Source organism: Triturus cristatus, chromosome 10 (genome assembly GCF_964204655.1).
Source record: "Triturus cristatus chromosome 10, aTriCri1.1, whole genome shotgun sequence".
Taxonomy (NCBI): Eukaryota; Metazoa; Chordata; class Amphibia; order Caudata; family Salamandridae; genus Triturus; species Triturus cristatus.
This window is the reverse complement of record NC_140593.1, coordinates 895,789,673-895,807,072: the sequence shown is the minus strand read 5'-3', so window position 1 is coordinate 895,807,072 and position 17,400 is coordinate 895,789,673. Positions and strand designations below refer to the sequence as shown.

The following is a 17,400-nucleotide window of genomic DNA, read 5'->3' as shown; positions in this document are numbered from 1 at the left end:
TCTGCTCTTTCCCTTCCATTACTTTCAGTACCACAGTGCTTGGCACTGTCCCTCATCGTGCTGTTCTTCACCATTCGCTACTTCCCTTTCTGTTTAACTGCTTTTTTCGCACACTGTTCCCATACTCTTACAGTTTTGTTTGTGTGGCTCCGCGTTGTTGCGCGGAAAAGTTCTCCGAAGAAAACTGACGTCAGCGCGCCAGGGTGGGACTTATGTGACCTCGCTGATGTCACGTCCGCGGACAATGTCATGGCGGAGTCACGCGGTGCCGCCCCCCGGCGCACAGAGATGCTGTGACAAAAAGTTTTCCGGATCCAGTCTCACACCTGGGAATAATTCTACATTAAGGAATCTGCGGCTAGAATCGTCTCTACCAGATACATCGTTACCGAAGGTAAGTAACTTGTACGACCATGCCTGTATTTGGATAGCATGGCTAATGCCTAAATAAGGTCTGGGATCTTATGCCTATATAAGGGCAATGCAAATTGTGCCTATATAAGGGCATGTATCATGAAAACCTATATACGGACACCTAAAGCGGAATACAACAAAGCCACAGGCTTGAATCATTCTTTATTGTCGAGATGTGAGTCCCCTGTTCATTAAAATAGCAATGTAAAGTTAACATAAACTAGAAAAGGCCCTGAGCCCCTTTAGTTTTGTAACCTATAATAGTCATTTGTAAACATAAAAAAGGAAGAGAGATGGGCCATTCCTCAAAACTTATATCGCCTTGCAGAACATTTCCCAGGAGTACACAATCAAATTGCGGATCTACTCAGTCGCCGAAAACAGTAGATCCACGAATGGGAACTTCATCCTCAAGTTCTGCTTCCATTCTTTCAAATGTGTGGCCACCCAGAAATAGACTTGTTCGCCACACACCAAAATGGCCAAGCTTCGCATCCAGCTATCCACACCCATTGTCCAAAGGCAATGCGCTATGGATGAACTGGTCAGGCAAATTTGCTTACGCCTTTCCGCCTCTTCCACTCATTCCAGTAGTGGTTCGGAAACTCAAACAGCATTCCCTCACAATGATCCTGGTTGCTCCAACATGGGCCCGACAACCATGGTTCACAACCCTCTTGGAACTATCAGTAGTTCCTCATCAAAAGCCTCTCACTCAACCTTGGAGAGATAAGGCATCCAGATCCCAATCAACTCAACCTTGCGATCAGGCACCTGAAGTCCTAGAGTTTGGCTACCTTAATTTATCGCCAGACTGCTTGAACATCATTAATGAGGCTAGACGTCCTACCACTAGAGCTTGCTATGTCGCAAAGTGGAAAAGATTTGTAATTTATTGTACAAATAACAAAATCAACCCACTAGATGCTTCCATTCAAGACATTATCTGTTACCTTTTAAATCTATAACAATGTAATCTAGCGTATACATCCATTAGACTACATCTTGCTGCAATAGCACCCTATCTCCAAAACAGACATTTGTCTTTGTTAAGGGTACCAGCTATCAAGGCATTCATGGTAGGACTTAAAAGGATAATTCCACTTTGAGTTCCACCCTCTCCAGTATGGAACCTAAATGTGATACTTACCAGACTCATGGCTCCCCCATTTGAACCTATGCATAAATGCGAATTGCAATTTCTGTCATGGAAAGTAGCTTTCCTAGTTGCGATCACCTCTCTCAGAAGAGTCGGTGAGCTCCAGGCATCAACCATACAAGAATCATTTCTCCAAATCCATCATACCAAGGTGGTTCTTAGGACTAACCCAAAATTTCTACCTAAAGTTGTCTCTGCTTTAAACCTTAACCAGTCTGTAGAACTCCCAGTGTTTTTCTCTCTACCAGACTCTGTAGCAGAACAAGCTCTTCACATGCTAGACGCAAAAATAGCTATACTTTACTACATTGAAAGAACAAAATCCTTTAGAAAGACTAAGCAACTTTTTTTTTTTTGAAAATATTTTTATTGATAATTTCAAACACAAAACAACGTACATTGGCATTGAATATATCAGCATGACGACCATTTGATTGTGCACATAGATTCAAAAAGCACCTTTACAAGAAATTGGCATATTAGTGGTACAAGGTATAGCATTTGACTCCCGCTGTATCAGGCGGTGGTATAGCAGCTCATAATCTATTTATGGATAGACGATATGATCTCAGTCACTCAGTTCCGATTCTGAGGTCTCACGCGGGGGGTCACATATATTCCCTCTGTATGCATTCCACCCTCCCCATACCTGGGTCCACTTTTTGGGGCAGCCTCTATGGATGTACACTGTTTTTTCAACAATCATTGTGGTGTCCATGTCTCTACACCATTGGGCGAGGGTGTAGGGGCCTGCCTAGAACCCCATCTTTGGGCTATGTTGCGCTTTGCCAACAGGAGTCCCAGTGTCACCCAGAGTTGCGCCACACGGCTAAGATCTGTAGGCTCCCACACATTGAGGAGACACCTCCTTGGTTCTGGAAGCGTCAGAACTTTTGTCACCTGGGAGAGTGTGCGCATGATCACCGTCCAGTACTGGGCAATTACGGGGCAATCCCAGAGGGTATGGAAAAGACTGCCATCCACACCACACTGCCTGAGACAGAGCGGTGAGTCGGTCCGTTTAAGTTTATATAAAAGTGTGCGGGTGTAGTACGTGCGGTGTAGGATTTTTAATTGTACCAGCTTCAGTTTGGACGATATCCCCACCTCCTTAGGGGAGGAAAGCGCCGCCTGCCAATCCGTCTCATCAAATTCTCCCAGTTCTGTCTCCCATTTGGCCTTAAGGGCTGAGAATGGGTCTGGCTGGTTGTTTATCACTTTCCGGTATATCAGGGACGTAGCTCTCTTAGTCAGATGCTCCATGAGGAGTCTGTCCTCCAATGGCGAGGACTCCGCCAACCGAGTCCCGGGCGGGACTGCTGCCCGGAGTGCGTGTCTTATTTGTAGGTAGCAAAATCGTTCATTGTCTGCCAGGTCATATTCTGCTTGTAGATGGGCAAACGGGACTATGTCACCTTTTTTCCAGAGATTGCCGACCCTCGATATCCCAATCAAATCCCATTGTAGAAACCCCTTGGTGGTGCGCAGCCCTCCCAACTGTTTCGCATCCCATAGTGGTGTGGCTTGAGTTATCTTCCCCTCCCAACCAAGAGCACGTTGCGCATCGAACCATATCCGCAGAGTATGTGCCGTTGGGCCCGTTAAGCAGCGTTTCTTAGTGTGATTATAGAGCGCTCCCATAACCCCCCCAGTCCCCAACAGTTGACGGTCCGTACGGTAAGCCGGGTCATCCCCTGGCACGTGAAGCCACTGGTTTATTACCATAAGTTGAGATGCCCAGTAGTATATCTTGATATTGGGAAGGGCGATACCCCCGTCGTACCAGCCTCTGGTCAGCTTATGGAGCGCTATCCGTGGCGTCTTATCTTCCCACAATAGACTAGTCACTTCTGCGTTTATAGCGGTAAAGTATCCAGAAGCGACCGGGAAGGGTGTATTCTGAAGCAGGTAGAGCAATCTAGGGAGCGCCATCATTTTAAAGAGGGCAGCCCTGCCCAGCAGCGTCAGGGGCAGGGAACGCCAGTGTTTAACGTCACTACGAAACCGAACCAGGGGCTTCGTCAGGTTTTCGGCAACAAATTTCGCTCTGTCTGCTGTCACATATATTCCTAAGTATTTGAAACCGTCCTCTACCACCCGAATGTCACACCCCCTAGGGAGCCGCGGAGGGGAGCTCTGAAGTACACACAGATAGGATTTTTCCCAGTTTATCATGTATCCGGACACCCTCCCGTACGACGCACAGATGTCTAGAAGACAGCGTATCGAGCGCTTCGGTGAGGCCAAATACAGTAGGACATCGTCCGCATACAGAGAGATGCGGTCCTCCCATCCCATAGTCCACTTTAGGCCACGGATAACCGGGTCCTGGCGCACCCAGGCCGCGAGCGGTTCCAGTGCCAGCGCAAATAGGAGTTGGGAAAGGGGGCAGCCCTGTCGCGTCCCCCGCCCCAACGGAAAAGCGTTCGAGATATGCCCATTTACGACAACCTGCGCCAGCGGCTTGGTATATAGAAGCTGGATCCATGCGCATATCTTGGGGCCAAATCCCAGGTGGCGAAGAACAGCAAAAAGAAATGGCCATTCCACCAAATCGAATGCCATCCGTTCGTCTAGTGAGAGGATGACTGCGTCCTCTTCTATCGAGGAGCGATGCGCGAGGACCCCGTGCAACCGTCGTATGTTCAGGGCGGTATTACGATTAGGCATAAACCCAGATTGATCCGGGTGTATCACGGCAGCAAGGTGCGGCTGCAGCCTCGTCGCCAAGACCTTTGCAAGAATCTTCGCCTCGGCGTTCAGCAGTGAGATTGGGCGGTAGGAGGTGCATTCATGCTGTGGTTTGTTAGGCTTGGGGATGGCCACTATGGTAGCCAGTCTCTGATCCCGGGGTAGAATCCCTTTCTTTAAACTATCCGTGTACATATCCAATAGATGCGGAACGATGTGAGTAGCTGCTTTCTTATAGAATTCCACCAGAATTCCATTGGGCCCCAGTGCCTTCCCAGTGCGGAGGGCGGCTATTGCAAGTGTAATTTCCTCCGCGGTCAGGTCTGCCTCTAGGGCCGCCACCCCGGACGGGGCAAGCGCGGGCATAGCAATGTCTCTAAGGAACTCCAGATTGTCCACGACGGTGGACGAGGCCTCCGGAGTGTAAATCTTTTTGTAGTGTGCCGACAGGGCCTCTGCGATTTGCCGAGGCTCTGACGTGAAGCCGCCCGTTTCCAACTGGATCCGTGCCACCCATCGTGCTGCACGTTCCTTTTTCTCCAGCCAGGCTAACAATCTACCCGCCTTATCCCCTAGCTCGTAGATCGTATGCTGCGTTGTAACGTGTCTAGCCCGTGCCGCCTCCCAAAGATAGGACTTATATTCTTGGTGCACCATGAGCACTCTATGTGTAGTGTCTTCATCCGTATGCGTTGCATGATCAGCCTCTGCCCTAGTCACCCCCTGTTCAAGGTCGAGTACCGCTATTTGTTGGGTTTTCTTGTGGTCAGCCACCATCGAGATGGCCTGCCAGCGAAGGACCGTTTTGTACGCCTCCCACAATGTCTTTGGGCTTGTCACCGAATCCTTATTTTCTGCGAAGTACTGTTTGGTTGTCACCAGAAGGGCTTTATTAATTTTGGGTACTTTAAGGTATCCAGGGTGAATTGGGAATACCCTACGTCTCTGTGGGGCGAAGGTTGCAAATGTAATGAGAACTGGAGAGTGGTCCGAGATGCCCCTAGGCAAATGTGTGACTTCCGTCATTCCCCTCAACCCCGTTGCCGGTGCAAAGATGTAATCTATGCGAGAGAGACTGTTATAAACCCCTGAGTGAAATGTGTATTGCCTTGCCTCCGGACTGCGGGTTCTCCAGGTGTCTAGGAGGCCAAGTGCCTCCGTAAATTCACGCAGTTTGGGAGTAGCACTACCGCGATCTCTGGTGGACGACCTGTCCATTAACGGATCCATCGTCGCATTAAAGTCCCCGCCTATGATTAGTTCCCCCTACGGTAGCGACAGCAGAAACTCTCCCAACGCCCGGAAAGTATCCTGATGGAGTGTCGGGGGGACGTACACCATCACTAAATTATAAATTTTCCCTTCCCATTGACAGGTCAGCGCCGCAAAACGACCATGATCCTCTCTACGGGAGTCAGCAATGATCAGGGGGAATCGCTTATTAACTAGTATGCCCACCCCACGGGAACCTGACGTAAATGCGGAATGTACCACCATTTTAAACCCCCCTCTATCCAGTGCCTTTGTAGTCGTGCCCACTAAATGCGTTTCCTGCAGGAGTGCCACTGCTGGCCCCCTGCGCTTGAGGTATTGTAGAACCAGCCCCCGTTTGATTTTATCTCCCAAGCCATTCACATTCCAGGATAGTATTCTGAACAAGGGGCTGGGCGGTTGCGTACTCCCCACATGTGAGCTAGTATTTACCTCTAAGGTGAGCATTTGCGTTCTTTCTGTCATGTAGGGTAGTAGAAAGTGGCTTAAAGTGTACACTTATCCTCCGTTCTATAACAGACTTAGCTTGCATCAATCGCCAATGTGTAGTCTCCATACCAAAAACAAAACATAAAACAACTTCCCCGTTTTGCCCCCGTCCCTCCACCCCCCTCCCTGCCTCCCTGCCCAGCGGATTTTGAACTACCCGCCACCCCAACTTAGCAGAGTGCTTAGGTCCCATAACTTGGTACTTGCGTATGGGGGAGGAGCTGCTCCCTGCCCGTCGCCCTTTCCCTCCACCACTTGTGGGTCAATGCGAGAAACCAGTTATTGAGTGTGAGAAAGTGGCTCTGTATATACTGTTCCTAAATAGGTACAGGGTGTACAGAGTCCACAGACCCCAAGGGTTTAACAGAGGTTAAAGTTAGATATAACCTTACTCTCCAAAGTGGTAGCCTGGTCGAGCAGTAAGGCAGTATCAGAGGACAGTGTAAAGCATTTGTTGTACACACTCAGTCAGCAAATAGGTCCACACACTCAATAACTGAACTCTAGGCCAATGGTTTGTATATAAAAAATATATGCTTGTTTTATTTTAGAACCAACACTTGGAATTAAAATATACTTTCTCGACAGGAAATGTTTCATAAAAATACTTTTGTATATGCAATAGACTTTTTAGTAAACAGTTACAAGTAGTTGCAGTAGGCAACTCTATTTCTAAACATAATACATTGAGCTCAATGATAAATTAAAATTATATGCAACAGATTACTTTTTAGATTACTTTTGTAATTCCAGGCTTGGATCCTAGATCCAGTCCTGGGTCAGTTCTCAGAATCCGCTGTTGAAAGTCGACTTTGGTACTGTAATGATTTTTAACTAATATTTAGCTATTTCAAAAGTTAGCACTTCGAAAATATTTCAGAGCAAACAATCAATGATTCCCTATGGAAGGAAATGTAGGTTACAGGTACAGTAGGTTATCGTTACTTTTGTAATCCAGTACTGGGTGTCTAGACTCAGTACTGGGACCTTTATCCAAAACAGGTAAGTAATTACGTTTTCCGATGTTATACGATTTTTGATGAATATTTAGAAATTGCAGAAATCAACACTTAGAAGAAATTTTACAGAAAAACAGTCAATGGTTTCCTATGGAAGAAAAATGAGTTAAAGGTAAGTATAGTTGTGGGTACTTTTCAGAGTCAGTGCTGGGCACCAGGATCCAGCACTGGGAGCTCACCTAAGAGCAGGTGAGTAAATTCGTTTTTGGTACTCGGCTGATTTTTGGTGAATATTTTGAGTTTTGAAAAGTCCACACTTAGAAGAATTATCAAGAAAAAGCCAGTCAATGTTACCCTATGAGGAAAATGAAGTTAGCGGTTTAAGGGTAAGTACTCGACTGGCAGAGTTGAAATTCTGGGCATAGACTCAGGGGTCCCCCAGTGTCAGGTAGGTACAGTCAGTTCACCCTCAGCGGTTTCAGGACGGCCGGGTGCAGAGAGAGTTAGGCCCAATGTTATCCTATGAGGGATAGGGGGGCCTGGGTTGGTGGCTGCTGTCGGGCAAGCCACGCGGCTGTGGGAGCTGGGCTCCTGGTCACTTACTCAGGGCAAGTGGGGAAGTAGGTTAGAGTAGAGTTTTCACTGCCAGGGCGGCTGGGTGCAGGGTGCTTTTGAGCCGTCGGGCGCTCAATTGATTTCTATGGGAAATCTCTGGTTTGGAAAAAGACTGCAGGCTCGGGGACGAGGACTCTTCAGGTGCCACCACCACTTCGAGGGGTAAGTTGGGTAGTTGGAAGATAGGTAGGTACCCCGGGATTGGGCACAGAGGGCCGTGGGGCGCCGGGTGCAGGGGTGCCTTTTGATGTCGGAAATCTTACCCTCTTGTTGATCGCGGTTGGGTTGGCACTCTGTTCTGAGGCTGCAGGCTTCTTCAGGATAGTCGAGGGGGGTCCTTGGGTGCCGGACTCGGGGTCACAGTCGCCGTGGGGTCGTCCTCGTGGGTTTAGTTCACTCCGGCACCGGCCAGGCTTGGCGGGTGCAGAGTGGGCTGGGATCGCGGGTATAATCCGGATACAGGGTTACCGTACAATTGTCCACTTTCAGCGGGGGGGCGGTACGCGCCGCCTGCAGGATTGCGCCCCTATCTTGGAAGTTAAATATACGTGCCAGGATCGGTCGCGGGTGAGCCCCCGGTTTAGACCTTCCTCCGGGCACCCGATGCGCCATTTCCACGGAGAAAAATTTTGATAGGCCACGTGGCTGCAGCTTGTCCGTGATAAGTTTTTCTATGAAAAGGTCCAACGTTGGCCCCCGTTCGCTCTCCGGCACACCCACGACGCGTACATTGTTCATTCTGGACCTTCCTTCCTGATCATCAAGCTTTTCCAGCAGCTGCTTTTGGACCAGTTCCAGTGTCTGTATCTTCTTTTTACAATCCGCTGCATCGCTGGTAAGGGTCGCCACTGCCGTTTCCACCTCCGACAGTCTCGTACTCATTTTAGCGACATCGGCTCTCAACAACGTTATGTCTGTCGTGATCGTCCCTATCGAGACCTGCATCTGAGTCAGCGTGGCCATGACATCCTGGAGGGTGATTTCCTTAGGCTTGTCGGGGGGGGGGGGAGCCCACCTGGTCCTTCTGATATGCAAATTTCTCGAGTTTGGCGTGCAGCCCCCCACGGTGCCCCTTACCTCCCATAGTGGCCAATGCGGGTGGTATGTCCCCCTACCGGTCCGGGCCGTCAGGAGAGGGGGAGGCGCAGCAGGGAACCAGCGGTCGCCGCCGCCTGCCATGGGATCGTCCACGTGCGGCTTGTCGGTTTCACCGGTGTCCCGCCGCTGTCCCAGAGTATCCGAGGCTCACCTCAGGTCCCCAGCTGCGTTCCGATCTGCAGCCGGGACCCTCGCTGCCCAGTCGCCACCGTTGAGGCCAGCGCAGGCTCCTCCAAGCGCCCCGTACACCAGCCCGCTGTATTTCTTTCATAGGCCACCGTGTCAGAGGCTCGCCAAAGCTCCGGGGAAATCCCAGCACCCCTCCGGGGTTCCCGCAAATGGTGAAGGTGCCGCCATACAAGTACGCCAGTTCTCCGCTCCCACGGCACACTCTGTGCTTCCAGTCCGCCCCAAGCAGGTCTCCAGTTCCGAGAGAGGGGGGAGAGGGGAGGGGGGGGGGCAAGGACACCCCGGAGCGCCGAGGTACAGCGCCTAGGCGGCAGCGGCCGCCGTCCTCCCTCGTACGGGACACCAACGCCAAGCCCCCAGCCACCCGGCCAGAGCCCCGCCTCCACGCTGGATGTGGCACCGGACAATGCGGGACCCCCCCCTAAGCGCCGTGCGGGTCCTTCAGAGCGTCGCGGTGTGCCCAGCTCGAGTTCGCTCTACCTCGCAGCTACGGCGGCCACGATATTCTCGCCTCCAGCGTCCGTAGTCCAAGGCTATCAGGTTGAAGCCATGCCCTCCCAGGCTCTCCAGGGCCGGCCGGCCGCCACCCGAGGCCCCGGCTCCGCTCCCTTCTGCAGGCCGCACACACGTTGTCGCGCGGCTCTTTGCCACCACGTCCACTGCCAGGCGTGTGTCTATCCCGGCTGGTGCCTTCGTCACCCAGGGGATGCCGCCGAGGATATTTTGCCGGTTTCAGCCAGGATCTGTGCCAGGATAATTGCGGGATCGGGCGTTAGACACCAGAGCCGCACTAGGCTGTGGCCATCGTCTTTGTCTGCAAGCCACGCCCCCCACTAAGCAACTTTTTGTGGCTTTCACCCCACCTCATAAAGGCAATCCTATCTCAAAAACAGGGATTGCAAGGTGGATTGTTAAACGCATCCAAATATGCTATGCTAAAGCCAAACGCACCTTAACCATTACCCCTAGGGCTCACTCCACATGTAAACTAGGGGCATCTATGGCATTCTTAAGGAACATTCCCCTAGATGACAAATGCAACGCAGCAACTTGGTCTACACCACACACGCTCACAAAACACTGTTGTGTAGACATGCAAGCAAAACAACAAGCTAGTGTGGGCCAGGCTGTATTAACACTTTTTCAAACCACTGCAACAGATACAGGTAGCCACCGCTAAGGAGGTAACTGCTGTATAGTCTATGCACAAGTATACGATCTACAGCTCATATGCCTCGAACGGAAAATGCTACTTACCAGTATGCATCTGTTCTTGACATGTAGAGGTGTAGATTCGTATACGCCCACCCGCCTCCCCGAATACCTCTATCTGTTCCAGTACTATCTTACTTAGATACATTACACATGAACATCCTTTTCTATTTCTTACTAACTCCATCGTAACCCTCCATGGCAAAACAATCTGGAGATGGAGTCGATGCCCATGCACACTATCGTCCTAAGGAGGAGTCACCTACCTTGTGACGGCAAAAACTTCTAGTTACTTTTGAATTTTCCCTAGGACCAGACTGGATCGGCAAAATGTTCCCTGTAGAAGTATCCATCAAAAGACCAAGTTAATATCTTTTGGTAATGATCCCACTGGTGGATACTGTATTTAACCACAGATTTCTCACCAGCCCTTCTGCTGTGCCATTTTATGAACTGGACTCCTTCAATCTAAAAGCATCTTACTTTAGAGATCCACACACTGGTCATTCCAGTCTGCCCAGGGGCTTTGCCTCTGAGGGTCTGAACAGCCTACGGAAGCAACTTATATCAGCGTGCTGGTGAGGAGCTTACATATGCTGCTCCACTCGTCACAGAGTGGGACCGCGGATACCTGTACAACGCCACCTAGCTTCTCGGAAAAATACTGCTTTAAAGTTTGGCACCTGGGGAACAAGGTGAGTAATCTGCGGTTAGATAGAGTAGTCACTGGAAAGCTTGTTCTTCCTTCCAATTGGAATGGAGTTCGAGACTCTTTTATGCCTTCTAGAGAGTACCTCTCCTGCCCTGAGCTATGAAGGTCTGGACGACCGTGCCCAAGTCATCCTAGTGGCACAAGATTGGTCCAGGAGAATGTGGTACCTACAACGTTTTCATTTGAGTAAGTCTAATCCGATCAAAATGCTGCTTCTGATGCATTTTCTTTAACAGCATTAGGGCAGGGTACTGCACCTGTGCTTGCATAATTTGTATCTCTATGCTTGGACATTGAGCCGTTGCAGTTGACCTCCTTCGACCTTCCCCTTCAGGTTATTGATGTCATCTTCGCAGTGAGGCATCCTTTTACAAAATTAGTGTATGCCAGTGGTTTGAACAAATTAGTAAATTGGTGCGGCACATAACAAATTGACCCATTTCAAGCAATGATGTCTGATGTTTTGCTATTTGTTCTGTCTCTGGCCCAGCAATGACTTTCTTTTGGCACTGTTTTGGCTTTTTTGTATTTGCCAGATTAGCCCTCTTTAAATCCCATGTTTAGATAAGATTTGTTTTAAGGTTTGAAACTTTTATTTCCTCTGAAACCCTTTGTGATGCCACAATGGGAATTAGCCCTCACTTTTTTGATGTGGGAACCCCTTTTGAGCCTCTTCACAGTGTCGCATTGAGACTTCTGATGTTGAATATCGTCCTTCTCATCACTTATCATTAGCTAGACATGTGAACGAGCTGCAGGCTCCTTTTGTCAACACACCTCAGATGATGTTTTACCGAGGTTAAGTTGGTGTTGGGGACCTGAACTTCCTTTCTACCACAGATGGTCCGTCTATTTTATGTCTGGCAGGCTATCACGCCTTCTTCTTAGCTTCACTTCATCCATCTAAGAAGGAAGAGAGACTTAATTGTTTGGATCTTAAGAGGACAGTAAGCTTTTATATCACTTGAACCAGAGGACAATCAGTTATTTGTGGGGTTTTTTGGCACAAAGAAGTGCAAGGCAGTGTGACAAACGGACAGTCTTCTAAATTATTCTCTGCATAAAGATGTGCTATAAATTGTGGCTTAGCAACAGCCCACAAAAGGACAATGGGATCATTACACCTGGGCCAAAGCTGCTACCACTGCATTGTCATGCAGTATGCCTGTCCTGAACATTTGTCAGGCAGCTATGTGGGCGTCTGTTAACACGTTTATGAAACAATACTGCCTTGACAATCCGGTCTGTTGAGAGGGACATTTTGCTCTCTCGGTCCTGCACGACTTTTTGGTCTGAGCCAATATACAGATCCACCATCCTTGAAGGTACTGCTGTGGTATTCACAAGATGAGTAATCTGCAGTTAGAAGTATCCATCAAAAGACCAAGTTACTATCTTTTGTTAATGATCCTACTGGTGTATACTGTATTTAACCACAGCTTTCTCACCGGCCCTTCTGCTGTGCCGTTCTGTGAACTGGACTATTTCCATCTAAGAGTCTCACTTTAGAGAGCTATACACTGGTCATTCCAGTCTGCCGAGGGGCTCTGCCTCTGAGGGCGTTAACAGCCTACAAAAGCAACTTACGTCAGTGTGCATGAGTGGAGCTTGTATATGCTGCTCCACTCGTCTTAGAGTGGGATGGTGGAGAACTGCACAACGTTACCTAGCAGTAGTCACCAGAAAGATTGATAATGAAGGTAAGTAACTTGTTCAATAGCGATAGTAATTATCTGGCATTTTATTAAATAATTCAAAGTTTAACACATTTTCCTATTTCACAGACTGAAATTAAAGGCGAAAGAGATACCCAAATGGATTGCGCTGAAAGAGCAATGGAAGGAGCAAATGAAAACAACACAGAGAAGGAAGAGGGAGAAGTCTCTGAAAGCAAAACAGGTACTGAAACTATTTTATGAGCATTCATTGACCAGAAAAAAAAGTTTCATTAGATCAGTTAAATCAAAGCATGAATGTGAGTTGATGGTTGAACTTTTTGTTCTGCATTGTAATTCCAGGTTTGGAGCGAGCACCAGGTGTAGGAAGCTGGCTCTGTATATACTATAGCAACATGAGGTATAGTGTGCACAGGGTCCAGTGGAACCCCAAAGGTAGGCAGAGATAAAAGTAGATAGCAAATTACTCTCCATTTGTGGTAGTGTGGGTGAGCAGTAAGGCTCTATCAGAGGGTAGTGTTGAGCATTTGTTGTACACACTCAGGCAGCAAATGGTGTCACACACTCAAAGACTGAACTCAGACCAATTTGTTTGTATATAGAAATATTATGTTTGAGGCATATGAGCTGCAGATTACACACTTTTGCATAGATCGCCATCTGGTGTTGGGCCCGGATGTTTGCAGTTTGTTTTTCCTCTTGGAAAGTCTTTGGAAGTCACGAGGTCGGTGACTCCTCCTTTGGATCGTATTGCGCATGGGCTTCGGCTCCATCCTCAGATTGTTTTTTTCCGCCATCGGGCTCGGATGTAATCTTCGCGCTCCGGTTCCGAACATTACCAGTTCGACGATCGAAGCAGAATCCTCACTCACATCGCGGTATTGTTTCGATCGCGATCTCCTCAATCACCTTCTCTTCGACAAATCTTTGGTTCCAGTCGTCGACGGCGGCCTTCGTGCCTACCCAAGCTCCGGTCCCAGCTGATGGAAAGAACTCCATTCAAGAAGTGCCCTCGATGTGGGTCCAAATTCCCACACACCGATCTTCATGAGGTGTGCAACCTCTGCCTCTCCCCTGAACACGAGGCTCGAGACTGTCCGGCCTGCAAGTCTTTCAGATCGAAAAAGACTATTCGGGACCGAAGAGCCAGACGAAACATGGCACACTCCTCGACCTCCGTTCCAGTCGACATCTTCTGAGACGACGTCGAAGATCCGGGACAGCAGCGCACCGAAGAGGACCTAGTCAGTGCTTCCGATGCCGACGACTCAGATGTAGAGGACATCACCCCGGCGCAGAGGGTCATGAGTAATATACCCACACCCGCGCCGACACCCAAAAAGGCTTCGGTCACGCCTTCGCCTCCGGGCCTAGGCAAGACCATAGACACTGCTTCACACACCCCACCTTCGGGACCGGTGAAGAAGCCAAATAAGCCTTCCGGCGGCTCGGGCTCGAGCCAGCCTTCCAGCGGTGCCGACAAACACACTTCGGCACCGAAAAAGAAACCGGCATCTACCTCGACACCGAGCTCCGCACCGAAGTCCTCGGTGTCGAAACCCAGCGCTTCCGTACCGACGCCATCTTCGGTACCGACCAAACCCCATAAGGCCCTCGGCACCGACACTTCCACGCCGAAGCCCACCTCGGCACCGACCAAGAAAACGGAGGTTCCCAAGCCCAGTGCTAAGCACGGCACGGACAAGCCTAAAAAGTTATCGGCCCCGAAGACTTCGGTGCTGACGGAACAAACATTGTCACAGGAACTGTTTACACCGGATCCCTTACAAAAAACTCTTACCAAGGATCCATAAACTGGACATTTGGCACTCTCTTCCAAAAAGAGACATTTGGACGAACCGGCTCCGCCTCCACCGCCAAAAAGGAAGGACTCTGCTACCTCCCCTTTCAGAATACCTTCACCACCTCCTCCACCCTCTCCACTTCCGCCCCCTCCGCCTTCTCCACCCCCACCTCATCGTTCTCCGACCCCGTCTCCAGACGATGATGATCAGGGGGACCCATATCACGATCCAGGGGATGTGCCCCAAGACCCCACCCCTACAGGATCCCCAGACCCATGGGACAACTACAATAACCCAGATATTCCAGACGTCCCACAAGATGACCTTTACCCTTCCAGGCCATCTCCACCGGAAGACTCATTAGGTTTCCACCACCTACTTCAGAGGGCGGCACATTCTCACGAGGTAGAGTTACACACTGACCCAGTGGAGGAGGATTTCCTCCTCGACACATTTGATACCGCACATAGGTCTACCTCCATACTACCTATGCTCAAGGGGGTGGTAAAACATGCGCCAGAGGTTTTTAAGGACCCAGTCAGGGCCAGGGTCATTAACCCACGCATAGAAAAAAAGTACAAAGCTGCCTCCACAGATCCTGCCTATATCAAAGGGCCAGCGCCACTAGATTCCCTAGTGGTTTCCACTGCACGAAAGAGGTCAAATTCCCAGGCGTCAGGCGAAGCACCACCACCTGACAAAGAGTCAAAGCTACTGGACGCGTCAGGAAAGCGCACTGCGTCACAGGCAGCCAATATATGGCGTATCGCCAACACCCAAGCGCTATTGGCCAGATAAGATAGGGCGCATTATGATGAACTAGAAACCATAATGCACCTCCTCCCGGAAAGATATAAAAATAGGGCCAATGAATTAATTCAACAATAACTAACACCTCCATACGCTGTGCCTTAGATGCAGCAGACACAGTCTCCAGGGCCATTAATACTAGCGTCTTCCTCCGTCGCCATGCTTGACTGAGAATATCAGGTTTCAAACCTGAGGTACAGGCCTCCATCCTAAATCATCCCTTTGACCAAGAACACCTATTCGGCCCAAAGGTAGATGAGGCCCTCGAAAAAATGAAGGACACCGATACGGCAAAATCTATGGGAGTCCTGCAGTCGCACCCTCCTAGGCGCTCCTTTCGCCGCTCTTCCTTTCAGAGTACGTCTAGAGGCTACTCCTCAGATAGCGCGTCCACTTCCTACAAATCCCCCACTCAGTCCACCTTCACAAGGGGTTATCAAAGAGGCGGCTATAGGGGCAATAACAATAAAGGCAGAGGCAAAACAAATACCGCCCGCTCTGCCACACCGCCTACCCAATGACTTCCCCCCGCTCCCTCCAGACCATCCCACTCCGGTCGGGGGCAGACTACAAAATTTCCTTCAGGTCTGGGAGACCATCACCTCAGACAAATGGGTGACCCAAATTATTCGGTCAGGGTACTGCCTAGAATTAACATCTACCTCCCCAAACATTCCACCCAGGCAACGCTCAATGTCACACGAACATTACACATTACTAAAACAGGAGGTAATCTCCCTCCTACAAAAACAGGCAATAGAACAAGTTCCTGCCAATCAGCAAAATGTAGGGGTCTACTCCCTATATTTTCCAATACCAAAAAGGGACGAGACTCTACGACCTATTCTAGATCTCTGGCCCCTAAACACATACATACATTCAGACCATTTTCACATGGTAACTCTTCAGCAGGGGCTTCCGCTCCTCTCCCAGAACGACTTCCTTACCACACTGGACTTGAAAGACGCATATTTTCACATTCCGGTACACCGTGCTCACAGAAAGTACCTCAGATTTGTAGTGGATGGGCAACACTACCAGTTCAAGGTGCTCCCATTCAGAGTCACAACAGCACCAAGGGTATTCACCAAGTGCCTAGCGGTAGTGGCGGCACACCTCAGAAGACAGCACATTCACGTCTTCCCATATTTGAACGACTGGCTGATAAAAGCCACGTCCTACAACCAATGTGTACACCACACCGCCACTACAATCCAACTACTTCACCAAAAGTCCCAGCTAACACCATCCCACATAAAGCAATACCTCGGTGCCACCATAGACACCTCAAAAGCCATAGCCTACCCCAATCCGGCCAGGATTGCACGCATTCAGGCTTTGCGTCAAAGATTCATACTTCAACACTCCCTTCCAGCAACAGTGTTTATGCAACTGATCGGGATGATGGCCTCTTGCATTTTCATAGTGCCCCACGCAAGACTCCAGATGCGTCCACTCCAAGAGTGCTTAGCGCGCCAATGGAACCAGGCCCAGGGGCAACTGACAGATCTGGTGTTGGTAGACGGTCGCACCCATCGCTCTCTGCAGTGGTGGAATACTACAAACCTTTCCAAATGTCGACCGTTCCTGGACCCGGTTCCACAAATAATACTAACAACAGACGCATCGCTCTCCGGCTGGGGAGCTCATCTATTACACCTCACAGTGCAGGGCACATGGACGCCGCAACAAAAGTTACTCCTTATCAACCATCTGGAGTTACTAGCAATCTCTCTAGCCCTAAAATCTTTTCAGAGACAGATTTTAGGCAAGGCAGTCCTCATTCGCACAGACCACATGACGGCCATGTACTACATTCAAAAACAAGGCGGCACACACTCTCCACAGCTCTCTCAACTAGCACAGAGAATATGGAGATGGGCAATTCCACACAAAATCTTTCTCCTAGCCCAACATGTACCAGGAGTCCAAAACACCATGGCAGATCAGCTCAGCAGACCGACGCAGCAGATCCACGAGTGGGAACTTCTCCCGCAGGTTCTTCACCCGTTCTTTCAAATGTGGGGGCATCCGCAGATAGACCTCTTCGCCACCCACGAAAACAATAAATGCCTAAGCTTCGCCGCCAGATACCTACACCCATTGTCCAAAGGCAATGCGATATGGATGAACTGGTCAGGCAAATTTGCGTACGCTTTTCCACCTCTCCCACTAATTCCATTAGTGGTGCGAAAGCTACAACAGCATTCCCTCACACTGATCCTAGTAGCTCCAACATGGGCCAGACAACCGTGGTACACCACGCTGCTGGAACTCTCGGTAGTACCACACCAAAAGC

General features: G+C 49.6%; 1 protein-coding gene across 4 annotated transcripts in view; it reads left to right on the top strand.

Moving 5' to 3' along the window:
• Positions 1–17,400, top strand: part of SMARCC1 (SWI/SNF related BAF chromatin remodeling complex subunit C1) — a 958,790-nt gene that overhangs the window by 633,021 nt on the left and 308,369 nt on the right. For all 4 annotated transcript variants that reach the window (XM_085628643.1, XM_085628641.1, XM_085628642.1 and 1 more), the window contains exon 23: positions 12,595–12,709. In XM_085628643.1, coding sequence (XP_085484769.1) covers positions 12,595–12,709 — 115 coding nt within the window. The remainder of the gene's footprint in view (positions 1–12,594; positions 12,710–17,400) is intronic.